The 26,571-nt window shown below is 39.1% G+C and overlaps 1 protein-coding gene across 1 annotated transcript; it reads right to left on the bottom strand.

The window, feature by feature from the left end:
* Positions 1–2,277: 2,277 nt before the first annotated feature.
* LOC148579680 (uncharacterized) lies at positions 2,278–25,558 on the bottom strand. The gene is made up of 4 exons (XM_088490922.1): positions 25,412–25,558; positions 13,449–13,860; positions 2,389–2,551; positions 2,278–2,317 (listed from the first exon to the last, which is right to left on the bottom strand). Exons 1-4 carry the CDS (start codon positions 25,556–25,558, stop codon positions 2,278–2,280), a joined length of 762 nt encoding a protein of 253 aa, XP_088347048.1.
* Between the last annotated feature and the right edge of the window lie 1,013 nt (positions 25,559–26,571).

A 26,571-nucleotide genomic window follows, 5' to 3' on the forward strand; every position in this document is an offset into this window, starting at 1 on the left:
GATGCATCCCTGTTCCTAGTGGCTAATGATATCATCTGTCGGTTATAGAGCCAACCCGACAAGTCCTGGTAGCTAACCATTGGACTGTCCCTCTGTCGCGCATCCCCAACTCGAGTTATACTCATCATAAACTTGATCATAATCATGATCCATATCCATCACCCTCACTGATGAATATTTACAGGGGCGAGCTCATCCGGGGATTTCACAGTGCCCGGCCACACTTACGACATAGGGTCAACAGAGTATCAAGTCTCAACCTGAAGCACGTGGTGGCTAGCCACTGCTACTGCCCAGGAAAACTCGTATCTCAGATAGTGGAAGTGCAAAATTACAATTATCAATATCTCAGCATATATGCATTCATTCTCAGCCATGGATCAACATCCATCTTAGCCATCCGGCTCACGGTTCAATCCAGAACCAGCCAATATTGATAAATCATACACAGCCATTCCGGCTCACGGTTCAATCCAGAACCAGCCAATATTCATAAATCATACACAGCCATTCTGGCTCACTATAAAACAGCACTTCCACATTCAAAATCATCAAATTCATGAAATCGGCATTTAAGCCATAAATCACTTTCTCAATTCATTTCACTTTGAAATCAAGTTTCAACTCTTTTCAGCCTTGGCTTTAAAGATCTCATTTCTCAAATTATCTCAGGCTCATAAGCCAATTTTTTACTCAAGGAAAATTCCCTTTTAAAAATAAGCCACTCTCGGCTTCCTCTTTCCAAAACTTCCAAAACCATGGAAAGTTAAAGATTCCTTTTGAATCATTCAAAATCACCCATCCAACAATGGGATTTTTGTAACAAAAGTTCCTCGGCAGAGTCCCAAGTCCTTAGGGGAGAATAGCATAACTCATTTCGCCAAATTCATTTAAAATCATTAAAACCTTGGCTTTCCGAATTGAGTAATAAAATAAGATCTAAGCCAAACCGAGTCATGTAATCATTTACTTCTTTCAAAGCCGTTTCCTTTACTTAGACAAAACCAACTTCGACCCCCATGATAAATTCTAGAACGTTTCAACTGTTCAAAATTGTTTTAGTCTTGCAAGAATTCAGAATTCAAAGAGTACTTAAAACCTTTCTCAAAACATTTCAAAATGAAACTTGTCAATAGACATTCAGGTTCTTTCAAAGTCATTAAAACTTCTTTAATTGAAACCCCCAAGTCAAATTCAAAGGCATAAACCCTTTTCACATCCAAACAGCTTTAAAACACAAGTTTCATCTAAATAACCTTCTCCTGAAAGAGATACAATGCCTTTCTTAAGAAGCAAGACTAAATCACAATTTCCTCTTTATTAGTTCATTTCGAAAGCATGAATCATCCTTTTCTCGATAATTCAAATAAAATAGTAGAAGTCTTTAACTCATCATTTTCCAGACAACATTTCAATAAAGACTTGGATTTTATAGAAATTTCGGCAGCATCTCCCCTAAAACTTGGACTTTTGCCACCCGGTTCGGGTCCCAACTAAACCGTTTCTCATTCCTTTTCAACAGCTCAAGACCAGAAATCAATTCAAAAGCAAGCTAAATCCAACAGTCGTCTCAATGGCATACCTCAAAGAAACCATTTCAAAAATCAACTCAATATCAACCGATTTAACTCATTTATAAAGCTTTAAAGAATCGGTTCAGCAATAAATCATTTATCAAAACCAGAGCAATTAAAGCAACCCAGGCTGAATTTCAAGAGCATTCTATCTTTCACATCATCAAAATAATTGACTCAATTCAAACCAATCCTCAACGGATTAAACTCATTTCAAATATTTAAAGAATCAACTTCAAACATTACATTTCACAAGCCACACAACAATTCAGCCAAACCAACATCCATAGTCATTCGAGTCAATCAATTGATACATAAGGCAGATACAATCACCAAATACACAATATCTCACATCAGTACCCATATGTAATAATTCCAATAATAAACTATAGTTTTTGGAAAGCGCCCCTACCTCAAAACGCAATTCCATAATCCAAACGCCTCATCAAGTCCATTTCCGCCTCAACTCGAACTGACGGCAACCAAAACCTCAGCTCCCAGCTACTTTCCCAATAACCATAGCAACACTAATCACAACATACAATAATCAGGACTCGACCCCACATTACCAAAACTCATATTCATTAACCAAACACAACCGAATACTAACGCGAGGCTTTTCGAAACATAATTTACTTACTGAGCTAGCGAAACGAAGCAGCCGCAGCTCCATATCAACCCGGCAGCGACTCCGTCAGCCACCTCAAGCGGCAGCGGTGATGAAAGACTCCGACAACCGCGACAGCACAACAACGTCATGGCGATAAAACCCAGGAATAGAAAGAAATGAAGACCAAATGCAAGGACCCTTACCGACAGTGGTTTTCCGGTGACTAAGCTGCGTTCTCCGGCGGCAGAGATGGCGGAGCAGCTCGAAACGGCCAGCAGCAGTGGCGGCGCTAACCCAGCACCAACATCCACCACCGTTTTCTGGCAACCAGAGGCACTGCGGGGTTGATGAGCGGATAATTTATACGCTTTTTGGCATTGTTTTTAATATGTTTTTAGTAGGATCTAGTTACTTTTAGGGATGTTTTCATTAGTTTTTATGTTAAATTCACATTTCTGGACTTTACTATGAGTTTGTGTGTTTTTCTGTGATTTCAGGTATTTTCTGGCTGAAATTGAGGGACTTGAGCAGAAATCAGATTCAGAGGTTGAAAAAGGACTGCTGATGCTGTTGGATTCTGACCTCCCTGCACTCAAAGTGGCTTTTCTGGAGCTACAGAACTCGAAATGGCGCGCTTCCAATTGCGTTGGAAAGTAGACATCCAGGGCTTTCCATAAATATATAATAGTCTATAATTTGGCCAAGAATTGACGACGTAAACTGGCGTTCAACGCCAGCCTTCTGCCCAAATCTGGAGTCCAGCGCCAGAAAAGGATCCAAAACCAGAGTTGAACGCCCAAACTGGCATAGAAACTGGCGTTCAACTCCACAAATGGCCTCTGCACGTGCTACACTTAAGCTCAGCCCAAACACACACCAAGTGGGCCCCGGAAGTGGATTTATGCATCAATTACTTACTCATGTAAACCCTAGTGACTAGTTTATTATAAATAGGACCTTTTACTATTGTATTAGGTATCTTTTGATCATCTTAGGATCTTAGGATCATCTTTGGATCTTTGGATTACCTTATGATCCTTTGATCACGTTTTAGGGGGCTGGCCATCTCGGCCATGCCTGGACCTTTCACTTATGTATTTTCAACGGTAGAGTTTCTACACTCCATAGATTAAGGTGTGGAGCTCTGCTGTTCCTCAAAGATTAATGCAAAGTACTACTGTTTTCTATTCAATTCTTCTTATTTCGCTTCTAAGATATCCATTCGCACCCAAGAACGTGATGAAGGTGATGATTATGTGTGATGCTCATCATCCTTCTCCCTTATGAACGCGTGCCTGACAAACACTTCTGTTCTACATGAAATAAGCTAGAATGAGTATCTCTTAGATCTCCTAACCAGAATCTTCGTGGCGTAAGCTAGAATGATGGCGGCATTCAAGAGAATCCGGAAAGTCTAAACCTTGTCTGTGGTATTCCGAGTAGGATTCAATGATTGAATGACTGTGACGAGCTCCTAACTCGCGATTGCAGGGCGTTAGTGACAGACGCAAAAGGATAGTAAATCCTATTCCAGCATGATCGAGAACCGACAGATGAATAGCCGTGCCGTGACAGGGTGCGTGAGCATATTATTCACTGAGAGGATAAGATGAAGCCATTGACAAGGGTGATGCCTCCAGACGATTAGCCGTGCCGTGACAGGGCATTGGATCATTTTCCCGAGAGATGACCGAAAGTAGCCATTGACAGTGGTGATGTATCACATAAAGCCAGCCATGGAAAGGAGTAAGACTGATTGGATGAAGATAGCAGGAAAGCAGAGGTTCAGAGGAACGAAAAGCATCTCCATTCGCTTATCTGAAATTCCTACCAATGAATTACATAAGTATCTCTATCCCTATTTTATTATATAATATTCGAAAACACCATTATCACTTTATATCTGCCTGACTGAGATTTACAAGGTGACCATAGCTTGCTTCATACCAACAATCTCCGTGGGATTCGACCCTTACTCACGTAAGGTATTACTTGGACGACCCAGTGCACTTGCTGGTTAGTTGTATCGAAGTTGTGACAATTATGAATTAAGATCAGAGCACCAAGCTTTGGAGCCATTACCAGGATTTGTTCGAGCCTGGAGATCACAATTTCGTGCACCAAGTTTTTGGCGCCGTTGCCGGGGATTGTTTGTGTATGGACAACTGACGGCTCATCTTGTTGCTCAGATTAGGTAATTTTCTTTTCGTTTTGTTTTCAAAAAAAAAAAATCTTTCAAAAATATTTTCAAAAATCTCTCATATGTTTTCGAAAAAAAAAAATAAAAAAATAAAAATGTTTTCAAAAATTTTTATTCAAAATTTTTAAGAATGAATTCTAGTGTTTCATGAAGCATGTTGAAGCCTGGCTGGCTGTAAAGCCATGTCCTATTCCTTTGGGAATGAGTATGTCAGGCGTGTCATGTCAGAATTACATGCTGAAGCTTGGCTGGCCATTGGCCATGTCTAGTGTTTTGGACCGGAGCTTTCATTGAAAGCTTGGCTGGCTAGTGAGCCATGTCTAATTCCTAGACCGAAGCTTTAGACTAACATGGCAAGATTCCTGGAATTCATGTTAAAAATTTTGGAATCCTTATTTTTCTTTTAATTTTCAAAAAAATCCAAAAAAATTAGAAAATCATAAAAATCAAAAATATTTTGTGTTTCTTGTTTGAGTCTTGAGTCACATTATAAGTTTGGTGTCACTTGCATATGCATCTTGCATTTTTTTTCGAAAATATCATGCATTCATAGTGTTCTTCATGATCTTCAAGTTGTTCTTGGTAAGTCTTCTTGTTTGATCTTGATGATTTTTTGTTTTGTGTCTTTTCATGTTTATCATATGCATTCTTGAATTCTTAGTGCGTAAGCATTAAAGAATTCTAAGTTTGGTGTCTTGCATGTTTTCTTTGCATTAAAAATTTTCCAAAAGTATGTTCTTGATGTTCATCATGACATTCAAAGTGTTCTTGGTGTTCATCTTGACATTCATAGCATTCTTGCATGCATCACATGTTTTGATCTAAAAATTTCATGCATTGCATTTTTTTTGTGTTTTTCTCTCTCATCATAAAAATTCAAAAATAAAAAAAAATATCTTTCCCTTTTTTCTCTCATCAAATTCGAAAATTTGGATTGACTTTTTCAAAAATTTTTAAATCAAATTGTTTCTCATGAGTCAAATCAAATTTTCAATTTGAAAATCTTATCTTTTTCAAAATCTTTTTCAAAAATCAAATCTTTTTCAAAATTCTTAGTTATTTTTGAAAATTCTAAAAATATTTTTCAAAAATCTTTTTCTTATTTTTATACCAAATTTTCGAAAATAACATAATCAATTAATGTTTTGATTCAAAAATTTGAAGTTTGTTACTTGCTTGTTAAGAAAGATTCAAACTTTAAGTTCTAGAATCATATCTTGTGATTTCTTATGAATCAAGTCATTAATTGTGATTTTAAAAAAATCAAATCTTTTTCAAAACTAATTTTATCATATCTTTTCAAAAATATCTTCTTATCTTATCTTTTTCAAAAATATCTTTTCAAAATATCTTTCCTAACCTCCTAACTACTTATCTTTTCAAAATTGGTTTTCAAAATTTGTTTCAACTAACTAACTAACTTTTTGTTTGTTTCTTAACTTTCTCAAAACCACCTAACTAATTCTCTCTTTCTAAATTTTCGAAAATATCTCCCCCTTTTTCAAAAATTTCTTTTTAATTAACTAATTATTTTTATTTTTATTTTTGATTTCAAAAATTTTCGAAAAAAAAAAAATATACTAAACATTTTTCAAAAACTATTTTCAAAAATCACTAACTCTTTTTCAAAATAATTTTCGAAAATTTTCCCTCCCCTATCTTATTCTATTTATTCATTCATATCCTAACATCTCATCTCACATCTCTAGCCTCCTCACAGTTGTGTTTCTTCCATTATATTACATTCTTTGTCTCCCCCTCTTCTTCCACTCACACAGGGATCCCTATACTGTGGTATAAAGGATCTCTATTATTATTATTATTTTTCTGTGCCTTCTTCTTTGTCATATGAGCAGGAGCAAGGATAAGAACATTCTTGTGGAAGCAGATCCAGAACCTGAAAGGACTCTGAAGAGAAAATTAAGAGAAGCTAAAATACAACAATCCAGAGATAACCTTTCAGAAATTTTCAAACAGGCAGAGGAGATGGCAGCCGAAAATAATAATAATGCAAGGAAGATGCTTGGTGACTTTACTGCACCTAATTCCAATTTACATGGAAGAAGCATCTCCATTCCTGCCATTGGAGCAAACAACTTTGAGCTGAAACCTCAATTAGTTTCTCTGATGCAGCAGAACTGCAAGTTTCATGGACTTCCATCTGAAGATCCTTTTCAGTTCTTAACTGAATTCTTGCAGATATGTGATACTGTTAAGACTAATGGAATAGATCCTGAAGTCTACAGGCTCATGCTTTTCCCTTTTGCTGTAAGAGACAGAGCTAGATTATGGTTGGATTCTCAACCCAAAGACAGCCTGAACTCTTGGGATAAGCTGGTCACGGCTTTCTTAGCCAAGTACTTTCCTCCTCAAAAGCTGAGCAAGCTTAGAGCTGATGTTCAAACCTTCAGACAGAAAGAAGGTGAATCTCTCTATGAAGCTTGGAAAAGATACAAACAGTTGACCAAAAAGTGTCCTTCTGACATGCTTTCAGAATGGACCATCCTGGATATATTCTATGATGGTTTATCTGAGCTATCAAAGATGTCACTGGACACTTCTGCAGGTGGATCCATTCACCTAAAGAAAACGCCTGCAGAAGCTCAAGAACTCATTGACATGGTTGCTAATAACCAGTTCATGTACACTTCTGAAAGGAATCCTGTGAGTAATGGGACGCCTATGAAGAAGGGAGTTCTTGAGGTTGATACTCTGAATGCCATATTGGCTCAGAATAAAATATTGACTCAGCAAGTCAATATGATTTCTCAGAGTCTGCATGGAATGCAAGCTGCATCCAACAGTACTCAAGAGGCATCTTCTGAAGAAGAAGCCTATGATCCTGAGAACCCTGCAATAGCAGAGGTGAACTACTTAGGTGAACCTTATGGAAACACCTATAACTCAACATGGAGAAATCATCCAAATTTCTCATGGAAGGATCAAAAGCCCCAACAAGGCTTTAATAATGGTGGAAGAAATAGGTTTAGCAATAGCAAACCTTTTCCATCATCAACTCAGCAACAGACAGAGAACTCTGAACAAAATGCTTCTAATTTAGCAAATCTAGTCTCTGATCTATCTAAGGCCACTGTAAGTTTCATGAATGAAACAAGGTCTTCCATTAGAAATCTGTAAGTACAAGTGGGCCAGCTGAGTAAAAGGATCACTGAAATCCCTCCTAGTACTCTCCCAAGCAATACAGAAGAGAACCCAAAAGGAGAGTGCAAGGCCATTGACATAAGCGCCATGGCCGAACCTGTGAGGAGAGGAGAGGACGTAAATCCCAAGGAGTAAGACCTCCTGGGACGTCCAGTGATCAATAAGGAGCTTCCCTCTGAGGAACCAAAGGACTCTGAGGCTCATCTAGATACCATAGAGATTCCATTGAACCTCCTTATGCCCTTCATGAGCTCTGATGAATATTCTTCTTCTGAAGAGAATGAGGATGTCACTGAAGAGCAAACTGCCAAGTTTCTTGGTGCAATCATGAAGCTGAATGCCAAATTGTTTGGCATTGATGCTTGGGAAGTTGAACCTCCCTTGTTCATCAATGAACTAAGTGATCTGGATCAACTGACATTGCCTCAGAAGAGACAGGATCCTGGAAAGTTCATAATACCCTGTACCATAGGCACCATGATCTTTAAGGCTCTGTGTGACCTTGGTTCAGGAATAAACCTCATGCCCCTCTCTGTAATAGAGAAACTGGGAATCTATGGGGTGCAAGCTGCTAAAATCTCACTAGAGATGGCAGACAGCTCAAGAAGACAGGCTTATGGACAAGTAGAAGATGTATTAGTAAAGGTTGAGGGCCTTTACATACCTACTGATTTCATAGTCCTGGATACTGGAAAGGAAGAGGATGAATCCATCATCCTAGGAAGACCTTTCCTGGCCACAGCAAGAGCTGTGATTGATGTTGACAGAGGTGAAATAGTCCTTCAATGGAATGAGAACTCCCTTGTATTCAAAACTCAAGGATCTCCCTCTGCAACCATGAAGAGGAAGCAGGAAAAGCTTCTCTCCAAGCAGAGACAACCAGAGCCCCCACAGTCAAACTCTAAGTTTGGTGTTGGGAGGCCACAACCAAACTCTAAGTTTGGTGTTGAACTCCCATATCCAAACTCTAAGTTTGGTGTTGGAGAGTCTCAACAAAGCTCTGCACATCTGTGAGGCTCCATGAGAGCCCACTGTCAAGCTATTGACATTAAAGAAGCGCTTGTTGGGAGGAAACCCAATGTTTATCTAATTCTTATTTTTATTGTTTTTCATGTTTTCTTAGGTTCATGATCATGTGAAGTCACAAAATAAATAGAAAAATTGAAAACGGAATCAAAAACAGCAGAAGAAAAATCACACCTTGGAGGAGCATCTGTCTGGCGTTCAGCGCCAGAACAGAGCATGGTTCTGGCGCTGAACGCCCAAAATGGGCAACTTCTGGGCGCTGAACGCCAGAACAGGCATGGTTCTGGCGTTCAACGCCAGAAATGGCACACAAATGGGTGTTGAACGCCCAAAATGGCCACCAACCTGGCGCTGAACGCCCAGAGTTGGGTACAAAGGCATTTTTACATGCCTAATGGTGCAGGGATGTAAATGCCTTGACACCTCAGGATCTGTGGACCCCACAGGATCCACTCAGGATCTGTGGACCCCACAGGATCCCCACCTACCTCCACTCACTTCTTCTCACCACTCTCTTTCACACAACCCCACAAACACTCTTCCCTAAAAACCTTCACCACTCACATCAATCTCTCTTCCCCATAAACCTACCTCATAAACTCCACCTACCTTCAAAATTCAAAACCAATTTCCCACCCAAACCCACCCATATGGCCGAAACCACATCTCCCTCTCCCTCTCCATATTTCTTCTTCTTCTTCTTCTATTCTTTTGTTTATTGCTCGAGGGCGAGCAATATTCTAAGTTTGGTGTGGTAAAAGCATAGCTTTTTTTGCTTTTTTGTTTTTCCATTACCATTGATGGCACCTAAGACCGGAGAATCCTCTAGAAGAGGGAAAGGGAAGATAAAAGCTTCCACATCCGAGTCATGGGAGATGGAAAGGTTCATCTCCAAAGCCCATCAAGACCACTTCTATGATGTTGTGGCCAAGAAAAAGGTGATCCCTGAGGTCCCTTTTAAACTCAAAAGAAATGAGTATTCGGAGATCCGACATGAAATTCAAAGAAGAGGTTGGGAAGTTCTAACAAATCCCATCCAACAAGTCGGCATCCTAATGGTTCAAGAGTTCTATGCCAATGCATGGATCACCAAGAACCATGATCAAAGTAAGAACCCGGATCCAAAGAACTATGTTACAATGGTTCGAGGGAAATACTTAGATTTTAGTCCGGAAAATGTGAGGTTGGTGTTCAACTTGCCATACATGGAAGAGAACGCACGCCCCTACACAAGGAGAGTCAACTTTGATCAAAGGTTGGACCAAGTCCTTATGGACATATGTGTAGAAGGAGCTCAATGGAAGATTGACTCCAAAGGCAAGCCGGTTCAACTAAGAAGATTGGACCTCAAGCCTATAGCTAGAGGATGGTTGGAGTTTATTCAATGCTCAATCATTCCCACTAGCAACCGGTCTGAAGTTACTATAGACCGGGCCATCATGATCCATAGCATCATGATTGGAGAAGAGGTGGAAGTTCATGAGATTATACCTCAAGAACTCTACAAGGTGGCTGACAAGTCCTCCACCATGGCAAGGTTAGCTTTTCCTCACCTCATTTGCCACCTATGCAATTCAGCTGGGATTGACATAGAGGGAGATATCCTCATTAAAGAGGAAAAGCCCATCACTCAGAAAAAGATGGAGCAAGCAAGAGAGCCCAGTCATGGAGCTCAAGAGGCGCAAGAAGCTCACTTCCATGAGATCCCTGAGATGCCTCAAATGCACTTTCCTCCACAAAACTATTGGGAGCAAATCAACACCTCCCTAGGAGAATTGAGTTCCAATATGGGACAACTAAGGGTGGAACATCAAGAGCACGCCATCATGCTTCATGAAATAAGAGAAGATCAAAAAGCAATGAGGGAGGAGCAACAAAGACAAGGAAGAGACATAGAAGAGCTCAAGGACATCATTGGTTCCTCAAGAAGGAAACGCCACCATCACTAAGGTGGATTCATTCCTTGTTCTTGCTTTCTCTGTTTTTCGTTTTCTATGTTATGTGCTTATCTATGTTTGTGCCTTCATTACATGATCATTAGTAGTTAGTAACTCTGTCTTAAAGATATGAATGTCCTATGAATCCATCACCTCTCTTAAATAAAAACTGTTTTAATTTAAAAGAACAAGAAGTACATGAGTTTCGAATTTATCCTTGAACTTAGTTTAATTATATTGATGTGGTGACAATGCTTCTTGTTTTCTGAATGTATGCTTGAACAGTGCATATGTCTTTTGAAGTTGTTGTTTAAGAATGTTAAATATGTTGGCTCTTGAAAGAATGATGACTAGGAGACATGTTATTTGATAATCTGAAAAATCATAAAAATGATTCTTGAAGCAAGAAAAAGCAGCAAAGAACAAAGCTTGCAGAAAAAAAAAAGGCGAAAAAAAATAGAAAGAAAAAGAAAAAGCAAGCAGAAAAAGCCAATAACCCTTAAAACCAAAAGGCAAGGGCAAATAAAAAGGATCCCAAGGCTTTGAGCATCAGTGGATAGGAGGGCCTAAAGGAATAAAATCCTGGTCTAAGCGGCTAAACCAAGCTGTCCCTAACCATGTGCTTGTGGCGTGTAGGTGTCAAGTGAAAACTTGAGACTGAGCGGTTAAAGTCAAGGTCCAAAGCAAAAGAAGAGTGTGCTTAAGAACCCTGGACACCTCTAATTGGGGACTTTAGCAAAGCTGAGTCACAATCTGAAAAGGTTCACCCAATTATGTGTCTGTGGCATTTATGTATCCGGTGGTAATACTGGAAAACAAAGTGCTTAGGGCCACGGCCAAGACTCATAAAGAAGCTGTGTTCAAGAATCATCATACTGAACTAGGAGAGTCAATAGCACTATTCGAAATCTGAAGTTCCTATAGATGCCAATCATTCTGAACCTCAATGGATAAAGTGAGATGCCAAAACTATTCAAGAGGCAAAAAGCTATAAGTCCCGCTCATATGATTGGAGCTATGTTTCATTGATAGTTTGGAATTTATAGTATATTCTCTTCTTTTTATCCTATTTGATTTTCAGTTGCTTGGGGACAAGCAACAATTTAAGTTTGGTGTTGTGATGAGCGGATAATTTATACGCTTTTTGGCATTGTTTTTAGTATGTTTTTAGTAGGATCTAGTTACTTTTAGGGATGTTTTCATTAGTTTTTATGTTAAATTCACATTTCTAGACTTTACTATGAGTTTGTGTGTTTTTCTGTGATTTCAGGTATTTTCTGGCTGAAATTGAGGGACTTGAGCAGAAATCAGATTCAGAGGTTGAAAAAGGACTGCTGATGCTGTTGGATTCTGACCTCCCTGCACTCAAAGTGGATTTTCTGGAGCTACAGAACTCGAAATGGCGCGCTTCCAATTGCGTTGGAAAGTAGACATCCAGGGATTTCCAGCAATATATAATAGTCCATACTTTGGCCAAGAATTGATGACGTAAACTGGCGTTCAACGCCAGCCTTCTGCCCAAATCTGGAGTCCAGCGCCAGAAAAGGATCCAAAACCAGAGTTGAACGCCCAAACTGGCATAGAAACTGGCGTTCAACTCCACAAATGGCCTCTGCACGTGATACACTTAAGCTCAGCCCAAACACACACCAAGTGGGCCCCGGAAGTGGATTTATGCATCAATTACTTACTCATGTAAACCCTAGTGACTAGTTTATTATAAATAGGACCTTTTACTATTGTATTAGGTATCTTTTGATCATCTTAGGATCTTAGGATCATCTTTGGATCTTTGGATTACCTTATGATCCTTTGATCATGTTTTAGGGGGCTGGCCATCTCGGCCATGCCTGGACCTTTCACTTATGTATTTTCAACGGTAGAGTTTCTACACTCCATAGATTAAGGTGTGGAGCTCTGCTGTTCCTCAAAGATTAATGCAAAGTACTACTGTTTTCTATTCAATTCTTCTTATTTCGCTTCTAAGATATCCATTCGCACCCAAGAACGTGATGAAGGTGATGATTATGTGTGACGCTCATCATCCTTCTCCCTTATGAACGCGTGCCTGACAAACACTTCTGTTCTACATGAAATAAGCTAGAATGAGTATCTCTTAGATCTCCTAACCAGAATCTTCGTGGCGTAAGCTAGAATGATAGCGGCATTCAAGAGAATCCGGAAAGTCTAAACCTTGTCTGTGGTATTCCGAGTAGGATTCAATGATTGAATGACTGTGACGAGCTCCTAACTCGCGATTGCAGGGCGTTAGTGACAGACGCAAAAGGATAGTAAATCCTATTCCAGCATGATCGAGAACCGACAGATGAATAGCCGTGCCGTGACAGGGTGCGTGAGCATATTATTCACTGAGAGGATAAGATGAAGCCATTGACAAGGGTGATGCCTCCAGACGATTAGCCGTGCCGTGACAGGGCATTGGATCATTTTCCCGAGAGATGACCGAAAGTAGCCATTGACAGTGGTGATGTATCACATAAAGCCAGCCATGGAAAGGAGTAAGACTGATTGGATGAAGATAGCAGGAAAGCAGAGGTTCAGAGGAACGAAAAGCATCTCCATTCACTTATCTGAAATTCCTACCAATGAATTACATAAGTATCTCTATCCCTATTTTATTATATAATATTCGAAAACACCATTATCACTTTATATCTGCCTGACTGAGATTTACAAGGTGACCATAGCTTGCTTCATACCAACAATCTCCGTGGGATTCGACCCTTACTCACGTAAGGTATTACTTGGACGACCCAGTGCACTTGCTGGTTAGTTGTATCGAAGTTGTGACAATTATGAATTAAGATCAGAGCACCAAGCTTTGGAGCCATTACCAGGATTTGTTCGAGCCTGGAGATCACAATTTCGTGCACCAGGGGTTTCATGGCGGCAGATCTAGCAGGAAAGGGACCCTCGGCGCGGTGGAACGGCGGCGGTCAGTGGCGCGTCGGCGGCGACTGGACGTAGCTCCTCCAGCTCGCGTCTCCTTCTCTCCCAGCGTCGCCCATTCTCGGCCTTGCTCCTCCTTCGAGTTCGACGAAAAGGGACCCACGGCGGCGCTGTGCTTCCTCCACGATTGCGGACCCGACGATGGCGCAGCAGTGAGGACGACGGAGCTGGCGGCCAGTCCCTCTCTGCGCGACACTGATAGAGCGGCTTCTCCTTTCCTTCAACTCGGACCTGACGGCGGACCCCAAGACGGTGCGACGGCTGGGCGGCGATCACAGTGCAGCCCTTCCCTCTCTGCCCGATCTCCCTTCTCAAGCTCCCTTTCCCTCTCTGCTTCAATTTCTTTCTTTCATGGGAATGGGAAGCCGTGCGTGTTGCGTTCTATTGGGGGAAGGGAGAAAGATCTGCTGCTGCTGTTGAATGTGTTGGTTTGAGGAAGAAGGGAAACCATGGGTGTTGCTCTGTGGGTGAAAGGGAAGACAGGTGGGGTTTCGGCTGCTGGGATGGAGGCCTCAGGGTTTCATTCATTTTTGAAAACTAGGGTTAAGGGCATTGTTGCAATTTCATGTAAGAGTAGGGATAATATAGTAATTGAAATCCAAATTAAATCCAACACTATTTGTACATAGAAAATACTATTTGCTCATCAATTTTACAAATTATTTCCAATAAAATGCCCAAATCCAATAACTAGAAATAATATAATTAAATCGTTTATTTTCCAAAACAGCAGTATTAATATTTTAAATATTAATTATTTAATCCAAACCATATAGAAATCTTTAGGGTAAAGTACTAAATTGGTCCCCTAGGTTTGGGCGTAATTCTGTTTTGGTCCTTAAGGTTTAAAGTGTTCTATTTGAATCCAAAATGTTTTCATTTAGCATCAATTTAGTCCCACAGTGAGGTCAAAATTAAATAATTAACAAAATGTCCTACATAACAACAGTTCAAGAACAAAATCGATAATCTGGAGAACAAGTACAAGCTCTAGAGGCACAAAATCAACCATTGATGCATCAATACATTTATTTATCATTTTATTTAGTTTTATAGAAAATATTTTATTTATATTATAAAAAATAATAAATAAATGTATTGATGTATCAATGGTTGATTTTATGCCTCTGGAGCTTGTACTTGTTCTCCAAATTATCGATTTTGTTCTTGAACTGTTGTTATGTAGGACATTTTGTTAATTATTTAATTTTGACCTCACTGTGGGACTAAATTGATGCTAAATGAAAACGTTTTGGATTCAAATAGAACACTTTAAACCTTAAGGACCAAAACAGAATTACGCCCAAACCTAGGGGACCAATTTAGTACTTTACCCAAATCTTTATTATTTCACAACTACCAACTTTATACTCCAAATATAGAAAATAATCCAATAATTGTGAAATTGGATAATAATCATAACTTATCTCAAATCCCATAAATCAAAACTTGCCTTAATTATCTTTAATAAAGTGATTTCCGAAATTAAGGCTATAAATAACCGTATGATTTGAGACTTGATCATAATAAGACTTTTCAAAGATTCTGGGTCTTACATTCTACCCACCTTATAAAAATTTTCACCCTCGAAAATTGATACAAAATGAAAGAAATTCCATAACAGTTCACCCTTGAACACATTTAAGGAATAAGCAAAAATATCTCATAATATAATCATATATACACTTTTTCAAATACTTTGATTGTTAGAAGCATAAGGAGGCAAAGGTAGGAGCATGGTCGCCAAGCAAACATTACAAGATAGGCTCAATGCAAAAGGTGACATGGTTCAAGCAGGTGATAGTAAAGCAAGGCATCGAAGGCTATAAAACATGATGGGGTTAAAACGACGTGCTTATCATCCGCACACTAATCTCATATTAACCTCAAGGCTTCAACTTTCTAACCTCATCAGGCACTTTTCAACCTCATAGCCAATCATAAGCCTAACACCCGCAAGCTCGTTTGCAAGGGACAAAACACCCACAACTCATCATAACATTACACACCTACCGCTTCACCTTTCATATACACATATCACGTCTTAAAGAACTAACGTATCGCGTTACGTATACGTCTACAAGTCGCACGTGATATCAAAACAATTCTCGAGTCTACTCAGACGGATACCAGATTTAGAACGGAGAGACAATTGTCAAGGACAATACTCATAGATTTGAAAGAATATATACAATTCCAGATAAACAAGGATGTTCAAACAATGAAGTTTGCTAGACACAATTCAATTGACAACTTCAAAGATAACCCTTGGATCAAGGAAATTCAATAGGATCAATAAGAAGAAAACCAACGCATTAGTTTAAAACAATTTCAAGCTGAGTCGAAGAAGTATGAGACTTACAGAAAAGAATATCTCAAACCCAAGACAAAACTCACAGAACTTAAGAGCATGATTAAAATTACTTCCAAATACATTGTTCATAAGAGAATCGAAAACTTGCGAAAAATCACTTCGCAATTTAGAAGAAAGCTCAATAGCAAACATTCCTCAAAAGGGCAACAAAAGCAATAACATGGCTTTGCTCTAGTTCAATTTCACATCGAAGTAGATTATGTAGAGTTTTAAAAACAAACTGTACACAGGTTTGGCTAAGAGCAAAAATATTTCCTCAACTATTTTAGAAAGATAGTTAGGTGCACAATCTTAACCAAAAGTAGTTCAGAAGACTCGGAAGAAAATCAAATGCTTGTTCAAAAATTTTCAAAGTTCATATTCAAACAAGCGTGTATAACATTCATAGCAAGGGCGAAAGAGGAAGTTAAACTCCTTTAGAAAAGAAATTCCGAGGTAGAAATTTGCTTACAATTTAGTAAAGATAATAAGTGGTGCGTTACAACGAATCGGTTCCCATTAAACAATGAAGCTTTTCAAAACTTCATTTAAAATAGTGTATGCCAACTTTAAATTAACTTCGCCAAAATTGAACAATGGTTTCAATCTCAATCAAACAACAGAAAATAAATTCTGTTTAAAACTTCTTACAAGAGAATTCAAAACTTCTTTAAAAAGTTCATAACAAGACTCCCAAAAGTGTTCTTAAAATCACCATCTCAGAAGAACATTCAAGAAGTTTAAGATGCACTAAAAAGGAGTCAAGCCTTGCAAGAAAGGATCTTAAACTAAAGTAGTCCAAACAAGATTCACTAGGCATGAGTCATCAAACAAGCTTTTGATTGATCCAAAAGAATACAAAAGTCATAGGAAAAGACAGCTCAATCATTAGTAATTTCTCAAAGGTAAATCTTTAACTAAAAACTCTTGTAGAGAAAATGAGAGAATAAACAATGCATTAATTTGAAACGAATCAAGCTAACTCACATACGGATGAGATTCACAAGAGAGGACAAACCAAGATCAATGGTAATTTCACAAGATGTAAAAGATTAGTTAAAAACAGAATCATGTATGACATTCATAGAGGTGAAAAGCTTAAGAAGGAGCGAGTCTGATCATAAGAAGAAAGCTATGAGTTCAATATTTTCAAAAGAACAACAATAGTATAAACCATGTAGTATGCTAAATCAAACTCAAATCAAAATGAATTAAGTAAAGTTTATCGAATGAAACTCAACCGGGATAAAAGTGAAAAATTTCCTTTCTTTCTAGAATTTTGAAAAATACCCCAAATACATAATTAAATGAAGATGTGCATTGGAACTATAGTAAAATTACTAGAAAGCCAAATATTTGAAGTAAATGCGGTTCCGCAAACCAATAAAATTACAGGTGAGGTATTAGAAATAAATAGTTGTTAAACTGTATAAGAAATCTTCAAAGATTCATATATAGATAAGTACATATCTAATCAACAGCAACTTTATAAAAATCTCAAAATTGGCTGTGATCACTGTCAAGTAAGAGAAAAACTGAATCAACAAGTTCTCTAAGAATGAACACGGAACCCGGAGTTAAAAGTCACAGCACATTAAGACAAGTTCAAGGCTATATCAAAGAATACATGAACCAAGAAGAACTCAAACAGAGAAAGATAGATACAACAAGGATTTCAAATAAGCATATACAATTAGGATCAAACAAGAATGCATATGAATAGAGGAATAGAGTTGAAGTATCAGACTACTTTTCAAGAGGACTAGCAAACAAGAACTTCATGTTAGGATATAAAAGAACAGGTCAACTCGAACAGGATTCAAGACACACAACTGAATCGCCTCGAGAAATAGTTTCTAACGTTCCCAAAACCCGCGATTCACTTTACTCAAAACTCGTATAACATCTATGATAACCCATCAATACCTTCATGTACATAATTCACTAGTATTAAGCCGGCCAAACTTAATACCAAGAATTATGCAATGCAAGACTAACAGCGTTAATCAATAGACCGTCATGTGCATAAAGCTCTAATTCTCGTCATCAGACAAGACCTAATACATGACAAACAATCAGAGTATGCATTTGAAGCATAGTCAGTCCACTCCTCAGGCTCTACAGGAAGAACTGCTCTGATACCATAACGTAACACCCTAACTACCAAAACTCATGCTTTCGGCTGCGCGACTCTGATAGCTCGGATATTACGACGACACTTATACTATTTAATACTAAAATATGAGCCTGTTTAAACATTAAACCGCTCCCAAAAAAATACTTTCGTTCGGTAACGTACATCCATAGATACCATACAACTTACAAAACTCATAAAGAGTACATCCATATATATATATATATATATATATATATATATATATATATATATATATATATATATATATATATATATATATATATATAACATTACAAGCATTATCCAATACAATTCCTATCCCTCTTACAGAATATATCAAGATAAAGGCGAGGGTACAACAAATAATGATCTAAAGCAATACAGAGCATATCAACAACTAAATAAACTCTGTTGACTTCTGCGCCCATATCCTGAAAGGAAAAAAATGTAGGGGGGTGAGAACATCATCCTCGAAAGGGTTCTCAGTAGAGGGTTTTTAGGAATTACTGTAATAGGATACATGAAGATAAACCGTACCAGTGATTAATAACCATCTTATGCCTTTTTTCAAAAACAACGGTTTACAATAAAAATAAAGTCGGAAATCTTTTCTGAAAGAGGAACCATTCAATTCTCAAAAACTCAAAAGCCTTTCAAAAAGGTTTACCTATGCTGAAACAAAATAGCCTTTCATATTTTATTCCAAACAAAAAACACAAAACCGAAATCAACCATCGGTTCATCTCATTCCAACCACGGCCCTACGCCCAAACAATCCAACCATCAACCAATCACCACAGTCCAACAGAGTCCCAGTAGCAAACACAAATAGGAAGATGCAAGCACAAACAAACAGTTATTGCAAGTAGAACAATTAGCAATTAATCACATAGGCAAACCAAGTATAATATGCACACCCAAACAATGTCACATAGATGCATATGATGCATGCCTGTTCCTAGTGGCTGATGATATCATCTGTCGGTTATAGAGCCAACCCGACAAGTCCTGGTAGCTAACCATTGGACTGTCCCTCTGTCGCGCATCCCCAACTCGAGTTATACTCATCATAAACTTGATCATAATCATGATCCATATCCATCACCCTCACTGGTGAATATTTACGGGGGCGAGCTCATCCGGGGATTTCACGGTGCCCAGCCATACTTACGACATAGGGTCAACAGAGTATCAAGTCTCAACCTAGAGCACGTGGTGGCTAGCCACTGCTACTACCCAAGGAAACTCGTATCTCAGATAGTGGAAGTGCAAAATCATAATTATCAATATCTCAGCATATATGCATTCATTCTCAGCCATGGATCAACATCCATCTTAGCCATCCAGCTCACGGTTCAATCCAGAACCAGCCAATATTGATAAATCATACACAGCCATTCCGACTCACGGTTCAATCCAGAACCAGCCAATATTCATAAATCATACACAGCTATTCCGGCTCACTATAAAACAGCACTTCCACATTCAAAATCATCAAATTCATGAAATCGGCATTTAAGCCATAAATCACTTTCTCAATTCATTTCACTTTGAAATCAAGTTTCAACTCTTTTCAGCCTTGGCTTTAAAGATCTCATTTCTCAAATTATCTCAGGCTCATAAGCCAATTTTTTACTCAAGAAAAATTCCCTTTTTAAAATAAGCCACTCTCGGCTTCCTCTTTCCAAAACTTCCAAAATCATGGAAAGTTAAAGATTCCTTTTGAATCATTCAAAATCACCCATCCAACAATGGGATTTTTGTAACAAAAGTTCCTCGGCAGAGTCCCAAGTCCTTAGGGGAGAATAGCATAACTCATTTCGCCAAATTCATTTAAAATCATTAAAACCTTGGCTTTCCGAATTGAGTAATAAAATAAGATCTAAGCCAAACCGAGTCATGTAATCATTTACTTCTTTCAAAGCCGTTTCCTTTACTTAGACAAAACCAACTTCGACCCCCATGATAAATTCTAGAACGTTTCAACTGTTCAAAATTGTTTTAGTCTTGCAAGAATTCAGAATTCAAAGAGTACTTAAAACCTTTTTCAAAACTTTTCAAAATGAAACTTGTCAATAGACATTCAGGTTCTTTCAAAGTCCTTGAAACTTCTTTAATTGAAACCCCCAAATCAAATTCAAAGGCATAAACCCTTTTCACATCCAAACAGCTTTAAAACACAAGTTTCATCTAAATAACCTTCTCCTGAAAGAGATACAATGCCTTTCTTAAGAAGCAAGACTAAATCACAATTTCCTCTTTATTAGTTCATTTCGAAAGCATGAATCATCCTTTTCTCGATAATTCAAATAAAATAGTAGAAGTCTTTAACTCATCATTTTCCAGACAACATTTCAATAAAGACTCGGATTTTATAGAAATTTCGGCAGCATCTCCCCTAAAACTTGGACTTTTGCCACCCGGTTCGGGTCCCAACTAAACCGTTTCTCATTCCTTTTCAACAGCTCAAGACCAGAAATCAATTCAAAAGCAAGCTAAATCCAACAGTCGCCTCAATGGCATACTTCAAAGAAACCATTTCAAAAATCAACTCAATATCAACCGATTTAACTCATTTATAAAGCTTTAAAGAATCGGTTCAACAATAAATCATTTATCAAAACCAGAGCAATTAAAGCAACCCAGGCTGAATTTCAAGAGCATTCTATCTTTCACATCATCAAAATAATTGACTCAATTCAAACCAATCCTCAACGGATTAAACTCATTTCAAATATTTAAAGAATCAACTTCAAACATTACATTTCACAAGCCACACAACAATTCAGCCAAACCAACATCCATAGTCATTCGAGTCAATCAATTGATACATAAGGCAGATACAATCACCAAATACACAATATCTCACATCAGTACCCATATGTAATAATTCCAATAATAAACTATAGTTTTTGGAAAGCGCCCCTACCTCAAAATGCAATTCCATAATCCAAACGCCTCATCAAGTCCATTTCCGCCTCAACCCGAACTGACGGCAACCAAAACCTCAGCTCCCAGCCACTTTCGCAATAACCATAACAACACTAATCGCAACATACAATAATCAGGACTCGACCCCACATTACCAAAACTCATATTCATTAACCAAACACAACCGAATACTAACGCGAGGCTTTTCGAAACATAATTTACTTACTGAGCTAGCAAAACGAAGCAGCCGCAGCTCCATATCAACCCGGCAGCGACTCCGTCAGCCACCTCAAGCGGCAGCGGCGATGAAAGACTCCGACAACCGCGACTGCACAATGTAATACCCGGTCTAACCGAAATTAATTAAATAATAAGTTAAATAGGAGCGAATATGGTTGGAAGATTTGGCAATTGGAATTTGATAATTTAAATATGATATTTGGATTCAGTGAATTTTTTCGAGTCGGAAAATATAGTTTTCTGCGTAAAAGCGCGCAGTAAAATTTTGACCGGCAGTACCGGCTGAGATCTGTCTGATACTACAACTGAGGAAATTGATTATGGGTAAATAAGATTAAGAAATGAGAAATTATAATTAGGGAAGGTAGAAATATTTAAAGTGCAATTTAGAGCGCTAATCTTAAAGGTTTTGGCCCAAAATTGGGCCAATGGGCAAAAATAAGTGAACCGGGCCTAAGTGGGCCCAAGACCCAACATATATAAACATTAGTTGTGAGCATTTCAGCTCATTTTACCCTAAAAAGAAGGGTTGGGGCGCTGATTTGAGAAGAGAGAAGAGAAGAGAGAAAACCTAACTCTCTTTGATCTTCAAACCACCATAACTTGAGCTACGGAACTCCGATTGACGAGCCGTTTGCGGCCACGCGTTGCTCTTCTCATCCTCTACAATTCTATCTAAGTTTGGTGGTGAGTATTTCGTTCATCTCTGTCCATTTTTCGAAATTCCCCACTGTTACACGTTTTTGGGTAGTTAGTGTTGAAATCTTGTGATTTTGGGTGTTTAGGGATACTCCAACATGGATTCTAAGTGGGTTCTATCCCTACTTCATATGGGCTGAGGTAAGAAGTGCTCAAACCCTTGTGACTTGTCATTTTTATGAGCCCTAGGTTGATGTATGTATGTGATATTGGTTATGTTAGTGTATTTGGTGATGTTGGTGCACAATTGGGAGATTGGTATTGCTTGAGGAGCTTTGGTGAGGCTTGGAGCTAAGGTTGGTAAAGACTTCCAAAGAAGAGGATCAATTGGTTTGGCTACAAGAGGTACGGTTTAAGTTTCATTTAAGTACCGTGTATTGTGATGAGAATTCCTAGGCTAGATGCCCCTAGGATTAAGATTGGATTGCGTAAATGGTTGGTGCTAATATGCATAGTTGGTATGTAATGTGAATTAATGATTGGGTTGAGGATTGTGTAGCCTTGTATGCTTGGTGTATTGAGAATTTGATGTACTGGGTAATGAGTATTGATTTGTGGTTTATCCATTTAAATTGTGAAATTGGGCCGGAGGCCGTGAATTTTGGGCCGGAGGCCGGGGAAAGGTAAGAAAGGTAAGTTGATGTGTGCATTGTATGATGACACAAGTGATTGGATGAATTTCAGATAATGAATATATAAATGATTGGGTTGGTTATTGAACAATAAGGTTTGAGGAGTTGAAGTGTGGAATTTGGTAAATTTGGGTGAAATTATATAGATGAGGCATGTTTGGTTTTGGTTGAGATATATTATGTGGTCATATATGTGATTATGATTATTGATGCCTTGGTGGTATTATGATACATTAGAGATATGTATGTTGTGATATATACTTGAGGAGTGATTAAGGTTGATTTGTGGGTGAAACCACGTGATAGTGAGTATGATATTGATTGTGTATAATGATGGTTGATTGGAAATAGTGTTGTTGAAATTTGGCATGAGGAAGAGTATATGATATGTAAATGTGTTTGAGTTTGAGAAAGTGTCAACGTGCGAGTTGAGGAGGCTTGATGTTAATTTTGGTATATTTTGATTGATTTCAAAGAAAAGGCTGAAATTGGCATGTTTTGATTGATTTTGAAAAGAGTTGAAAATGACTTGTTTTGAAAATGGCACTTTGTGGTTTTGTATGGAAACATGGTTTTGGGGCATACTTTGACGGGACATAACCTGGACTACGGATCTCTGTTTTCTGCCAAATCTGTTTAGAAATGAAATTGGATCCGGGATGTCCATGTCGTTCGAAGGACGGGTGAAAAACAATTTAAAATGAGAAAGTTATGTCCGTCGGAAGATTGGGGGTTGAATCTGTAAATTCTGCAACTTTTAACTTAGAAAATTTTTAGCAGAACGACCCTACGCGCGTAGGCACACCTGGCGCGTGCGCGCCGTTCTTCCAGAAAGCACCATCCACACGTGCGCGTGGTGTGCGCGGGCGCGTCGATGCGCTGTACCAAATGCCCAGCTATTTTCCAGAGAGTTGTGCCAGGGTCGTGCCAGTTTTGTGGCTGGGCGCAAGAGCACCCACGCGTACGCGTGGCTGATGCTTGCGCGCCGTTTGGATATTTTTCAACCCGCGCGTTCGCGCGTATGACTCTTGCGCGTCGATGAGTTTTTGGCCATCCACGCGTGCGCGTGGAGTGCGCGTACGCGTGGCCCTATTTTCATGCCAAAGTTGATTTTTGAGTTTTTAAAGCCAAATCTCATACTTCTAAGCCTCCGATCTCACCTCTTATGTATTAAATCATTATGATATGCCTACCAATGAGAAAGGAGCTAGGGGATGTGGTAACTTGCGAGTGAAGCAAGGGGAAAAGTTATGATCAAAGATGATTATATGAGATATGGAGGATGACGGTGGAAGTACTGTGTATGCCATGAGCCGGAGGGCTATATTTATTGATAAATAACCCGTTCTTGATTGGACCATGAGCCGGATGGCTGAGTTATTGCCGAGTTACGGCAAAGCCATTATGGATTATGGTTGAGTATAAAGGCATATATGATAAATTAACGAATATGATAAATGAATAATGATGAAAAATGTTGAATGTAAGCATGCTTGTGTTTTCTCTCTGGTTGTAAGGGTGACAGGGCACCGATACCCTCTAATGGCGACAGGGCGCAGATACCCTCTAATGGCGACAGGGCGCAGATACCCTCTAATGGCGACAGGGCGCATATTCCCTCTAATGATATTAATACGCAACAGAGAGACTGTGCCCGGGTTAGCTACCGGACATGTCGGGTTGGCTTGATAACCGACAGATGATATCATCAGCCATAGGGCAGGCATTCATCATTTGCATATGTTTGAATTGTTTGGGTTTGCCTATTTGTTTTGGATTTCTACATTATATATGCTAAGTTACCTGATTATGTGCTACTTGTTCTACTTGTACCCTAATTGTGTATTACTTGCCTGTATTGCTTGTGTTTGTACAACTGAGAGGCCCCTCATGTTGGTGTCGGTGGAGGTTGAGGGCTGTTCTTGATGAGATGAATTGATGATGCGATTGCATGATGATGGTGATCATTAGTTGAGATGATTTGAGCTCCCTGGGTAGACGCAGTGATGTGGTTTCACTAGTTCCAGGGAGGGCATGATATATTGATATAGAATTGCTGAGACAGCACGACTGATGATGGCTTTGTTTATGATTCTGAAATCTGATTCGTGGGAGAGTCAGCGAGTTGGGAGTCATATGAGATGTGATCTAGATTTAGTATTCCCTTACGACAGATGCCTATTTATAGATTAGTGAGAATCTAGGCTGGATACTTGGTGAAAAGGAGTTTAGGATGCTTGGTGAGTTTTTATTGCAGTGCATTGTATTTATTTGGCACTTTTACCGTACTGGGAACCCATGGGCCCGGGGTTCTCATTCCGTATATATCTCTTGTTTTTCAGATACAGGTCCAGGTGCTCAGAAGTGAGTTTGTGGGTCGTCTGAGAGACGGCGAAGATCTTTATTTCCTCTACTTTGTGTTTGATTAGAATCTCTCCACCTTTGTTTTGGAAAGTTTATATTATGTATTGAACTCTTTGAATTTGCCTATAGAGGCTCTCATGTTTCCTTCGGGAGAGATTAGGATATACTGTTGTCAACTAATTTCATAATGTACCCTAGCCGACCTAAACTTCGCGGGTCGCGACTAGTGGCTATTTACTTATGTTATATATATCTATCTGTTATCTATCTCTTAATCTCCTCTACGCCTTGTCCGTATATCGTTTTCGGCTTCACGGTTTATCTTTTGTTGTCGAAACGTGAAAGATACGTCTTCGCGATTTTATTTCTACTCTTTTCAGGCTTCTCGATTAATACTCCTTTCTAAATTACCTATATTTATTTATTAAAAATCCACCTGAGAGTCGTACCACCGTAATATCATTGACTTATGACTCGAGCATAAGGATTTGAATATTAGGGTGTTACACACAACAACGTCATGGCGATAAAACCCAAGAATAGAAAGGAATGAAGACCAAATGCAAGGACCCTTACCGGCAGTGGTTTTCCGGTGACTAAGCTGCGTTCTCCGGCGGCAGAGATGGCGGAGCAGCTCGAAACGGCCAGCAGCAGTGGCGGCGCTAACCCAGCACCAACATCCACCACCGTTTTCTGGCAACCAGAGGCACTGCGGGGTTTCATGGCGGTAGATCTAGCAGGAAAGGGACCCTCGGCGTGGTGGAACGGCGGCGGTCAGTGGCACGTTGGCGGCGACTGGACGCAGCTCCTCCAGCTCGCGTCTCCTTCTCTCCCAGCGTCGCCCATTCTCGGCCTTCCTCCTCCTTCGAGTTCGACGAAAAGGGACCCACGGCGGCGCTGTGCTTCCTCCACGATTGCGGACCCGACGATGGCGCAGCAGTGAGGACGACGGAGCTGGCGGCGAGTCCCTCTCTGCGCGACACTGACAGAGCGGCTTCTCCCTTCCTTCAACTCGGACCTGACGGCGGACCCCAAGACGGCGCGACGGCTGGGCGGCGATCACAGCGCAGCCCTTCCCTCTCTGCCCGATCTCCCTTCTCAAGCTCCCTCTCCCTCTCTGCTTCAATTTCTTTCTTTCATGGGAATGGGAAGCCGTGCGTGTTGCGTTCTGTTGGGGGAAGGGAGAAAGATCTGCTGCTGCTGTTGAATGTGTTGGTTTGAGGAAAAAGGGAAACCATGGGTGTTGCTCCGTGGGTGAAAGGGAAGACAGGTGGGGTTTCGGCTGCTAGGATGGAGGCCTCAGGGTTTCATTCATTTTTGAAAACTAGGGTTAAGGGCATTTTTGTAATTTCATGTAAGCGTAGGGATAATATAGTAATTGAAACCCAAATTAAATCCAACACTATTTGTACATAGAAAATACTATTTGCTCATCAATTTTACAAATTATTTTCAATAAAATGCCCAAATCCAATAACTAGAAATAATATAATTAAATCGTTTATTTTTCAAAGCAGCAGTATTAATATTTTAAATATTAATTATTTAATCCAAACCATATAGAAATCTTTATTATTTCACAACTACCAACTTTATACTCTGAATATAGAAAATAATCTAATAATTGTGAAATTGGATAATAATCATAACTTATCTCAAATCCCATAAATCAAAATTTGCCTTAATTATCTTTAATAAAGTGATTTCCGAAATTAAGGCTATAAATAACCGTATGA

Source organism: Arachis ipaensis, chromosome B10, assembly GCF_059453495.1.
Source record: "Arachis ipaensis isolate K30076 ecotype BB chromosome B10, ASM5945349v1, whole genome shotgun sequence".
NCBI lineage: Eukaryota > Viridiplantae > Streptophyta > Magnoliopsida > Fabales > Fabaceae > Arachis > Arachis ipaensis.